Genomic DNA, 3,549 nt, shown 5'->3' with positions numbered 1-3,549 from the left:
AGCTGTCCGGGATCTTCTGCCATACTGGCCCCAGTGGCTTTTCATGATGGCACTTGAAGTAGTCTGGCTATGCTTAACCTTCCTGTTAAATGTACCTGGCTGTCCCAGGTGAGTTGCCTGTTAGACCCACTTCCATGCCATTTGTTTGTTCACTGGGTCCTTTTCCCTACTGAGTGGTTCTGAGCCGCTGGTACAGCTACAATTGATGGGACCCAGAAGTAGTCTCAGTGGGAGGCAGCTGTCATAACAGGGACTCATTGTCACTTGATCTCCAGGGTCACCTGCAACAGTGACATGCCACATCCTATTCCCCCTTCCACCTGCCATGGATTAGCCACCAGTGGCCTTTTGGCGTCTGCTGGCAGTAGCTGTGGGCACTCGGTGTTTGTCCCCTGACCATCCAACGGGTGTCTTTGATGGGGTGCTTCCTACTAATCCTACCTGCCAGGGATCATCCATTGTGCCTCTGTAACATATTTTGTCCTTCAAACTTATTGTAAACTATGAATAAGGCCCGATGTGGAAATAAATACAACGAGCTCTAGAAAGAGGCTCTAGGAAAGTGCCCCGGCCTTGGGCACTCAGCGTCAATTTGCAGTGGCAACCTTGGCAGGGTATAATGACAAATAGTCCACCATTTTCTCCAGAGGAACTGATCTCTGCTACCTGAAGAGCAGTTGTAATTCTGAGTGATCTCCAGCCCCCACCTGGAGATTGGCAACAATGGTTCCCCAGGAGGAAATGGCTGGTTTGGAGGGTGGAGTTTATGGCATTGTACCTGAGGTCCCATCCTCTCCAGGATCCACCCCTCAAATATCCAGGAATTTTCCAACCTGGAGTTAGCAAACCTGTCTCCTTCCCAGCCAACCATCAACATACCTTTATCTGCCCCTCTGACTTTAGCTTTCCATCTCCCCCCCCCTAGAGAGCAGTTTTAATTCTGAGTGATCTCCAGCCCCCACCTGGAGATTGGCAAAAATGGTTCCCCAGGAGGGAATGGCTGGTTTGGAGGGTGAAGTCTATGGCATTGTACCTGTCTGCCCCTCCTCAGACCCCATCCTTTCCAGGCTCCACCCCTCAAATCTCCAGGAATTTCCCAACCTGGTGGTGGCAACCCTATCTCCTTCCCAGCCAACCATCAACATACCGTTATCTGCCTCTCTGACTTCTCCTCCCCCCTCCCTGTAGCCTCTACCAAAAAAAGTACAGTCTTTTCCCACAGTGGTGACCAAAGCAGCTCACATCATTCTCCTCTCTCCCTTTTGATCTGCACAACAACCCTGTGAGGTAGGTTAGGCTGAAAGTCTGTGAGTGGTCTGAAATCACCCAATCAGCTTTTACAGGAAGAACCTGGGTCTGCCAGACCCGGCTCTGAAGCACTGACTGCTACGCTTAGGGTAGCCAACCTCCAGGTGGAGCCTGAAGATGGCCAGGTATCACAACTGAACTCCAGACAACAGATCTCTATCTCTCCCCCTGGAGAAAATTAACTGCTTTGAACGGTGGCCTCTGTAGCATTCTGTTCAGCTGAGGCCTCTCCCCTCCCCACACTCTGGTTTCCTTAGACTGGCTTCCTTAGACACAGACCTGGAACTGGCAACCCTAGTCAGGACTGGCCCCAATGAGTTTTCTCCCAAAGGCCAAAATAGGTGTGGAAAGGGCCTTTTACTGACACAACCAAACTTGGTTGCCTAGCAACAGGCACTGAGGGGAAAGTAGGGTTCCCAGCTCTGAGAAGGGAAATACCTGGAGATTTGGGGGATGGATCCTGTGGAGGGCAGTGTGGGGGGGGGGCGGAGGAAGGACTCAGCGCAGGAATTTCCCAACCTGGAGCTGGCAACTCTAGTCAGGACTGGCCCCAATGAGTTCCTCACAAAGGTGTGTAAAGGGTTTTGTTCCTTTGTCTTTTTACTGACAGAACCAAGCTTGGTTGCCTACCAGCAGCCACTGAGGGAAAAGTTAGTGCCACAGAGGAGCCAAGCATGTGAAGTGTCTTCCTCAGGAGAGAGAGCGTATTTTGACAGGGAGCAGTGGGTGGGGAAGAGGAGCAGAGTACTCTTTAGTGGCGGCTGATGGGCCAATGGCTGATGGAGTGCACTGTGGGCGGGACTCAGGCAATGCAGCGAGTGGATAGGGACAGCTTCTGAGTGACACATCATGGAGCCAACTGATTTAGGAGCGTGTGGAGTGTTCAGAAAGCGCCATCCCACTACTCAGTTATATATAAGGAAAGATGATGAACATAGTAACAGGATGCCTATAAACATATAAATGTCCTCTTTGGGTAAAGTGGGCTTTTTGTTCCCTTGGGGGGGGCAGAGGCTGAGAACCTCAGCTCTAGGCACAATTCCCTTGGCTGGACTCATGAACTCTCAGGGCTGCCCACAGTTGCAAGTAGTTGCAAGATGGAGTTGCAAGATGGAGGCCCTTGACTTTGCAAGTAGTTGCAAGTTGGTAGTTGCAAGATGGAGGCCCTTGACTTTGCTTGAGTCGGTCAGCTCTGCCCACCTGGGTTCCCTTCTTGTTTTCCTTCTAGAGGTTACCTTGGGGCCGGAGGCATTGGTGACCATGGAAAATATCCCAACTGCACCGGAGGGGCGGCTGGGTACATTGATCGTTTGCTCCTGGGAGAGAAACACATCTATCAACACCCGTCTTCCAGCGTAAGCAGTTGAACTTCCTGCAAACCTTTCAAACTACCTCCGAAATGAACATGAGAAGTTCTTTGTCCTCCAGTTAACTGTTATTTATTGTACTGGATAGCAAAATAACTTGTTTATAATTATTTGGAATGGAATATGAGGCCAGGTGGTGCCTTTCTTTGCCATCACTGACAGCTAAGATGGTAAGACTTGTAAGAACATTTTGGCAGTGGGACCAGTTACCTGGGGAAGGGTCCCTCATGTGAGGTCTAGAGGCTGAGGAAGGAGGCTTTCGCTTTGGAGTTCCTGCACTGAGCGGGTGGTTGGACTGGATGGCCTAGAAGGATCGTTCCAGCCCACTGACAATATGGTAACAGGAGTGCAGTTATTTTCACCAGCAGAAGACAGAACAGAAGCACCAGCAGGTGAAAAGTTTCACCCTCTGTGCTATTCAGAATATTCCCATAATCGTGGGCACCCAATGATATTGACAGGCAGTAGATTCAGGAAATGCACTTCTTCACTCAACAAGTCATTAAATTGTGGAATTCACTATAAAAGGGGAAACTCCATCACTGGCTACTAGGCATGTTCACTGAAGGGAGCCTCCATCTGCAGAGGCAGTCAGTACCCAGAAACCTGCGCTAGGAGGCATGTGAAGTAAACGTATTCGAAGAAGACTGTTCTTCCTGTAGGAGACTTTTGTGCTGCTTAGCTGGGTCTTCTTGCCAGTCTTTTCTAATGGACCTTGCTTGAGAGGCTGGTTCTTGGCTCTCTTCTGTAACTCTCCCCAGGCTGGTGAGAGCCATGTCTGTGCTCTTGCCTTGAGGGAACTATTTGGCTTGGGTTTCTGGGCTCTTTTCTCAGCCAGTTTCTGCACGTAGCAGTGCAGCTGGTATACTCCTGG

The 3,549-nt window shown here is 50.3% G+C and overlaps 1 protein-coding gene across 1 annotated transcript in view; it reads left to right on the top strand.

Annotated features, from left to right (window-relative positions):
• Positions 1–3,549, top strand: part of HGSNAT (heparan-alpha-glucosaminide N-acetyltransferase) — a 59,315-nt gene that overhangs the window by 48,808 nt on the left and 6,958 nt on the right. The window contains exons 11-12 of the mRNA XM_015407730.1: positions 3–108; positions 2,537–2,663. Coding sequence (XP_015263216.1) covers positions 3–108; positions 2,537–2,663 — 233 coding nt within the window. The remainder of the gene's footprint in view (positions 1–2; positions 109–2,536; positions 2,664–3,549) is intronic.

The sequence above is a fragment of the Gekko japonicus genome, unplaced genomic scaffold (genome assembly GCF_001447785.1).
Source record: "Gekko japonicus isolate JY-2015 unplaced genomic scaffold, Gekko_japonicus_V1.1 scaffold2017, whole genome shotgun sequence".
NCBI lineage: Eukaryota > Metazoa > Chordata > Lepidosauria > Squamata > Gekkonidae > Gekko > Gekko japonicus.
Note: the sequence above shows the minus strand (reverse complement) of the source record. Positions and strands in the feature narration are given on the sequence as shown.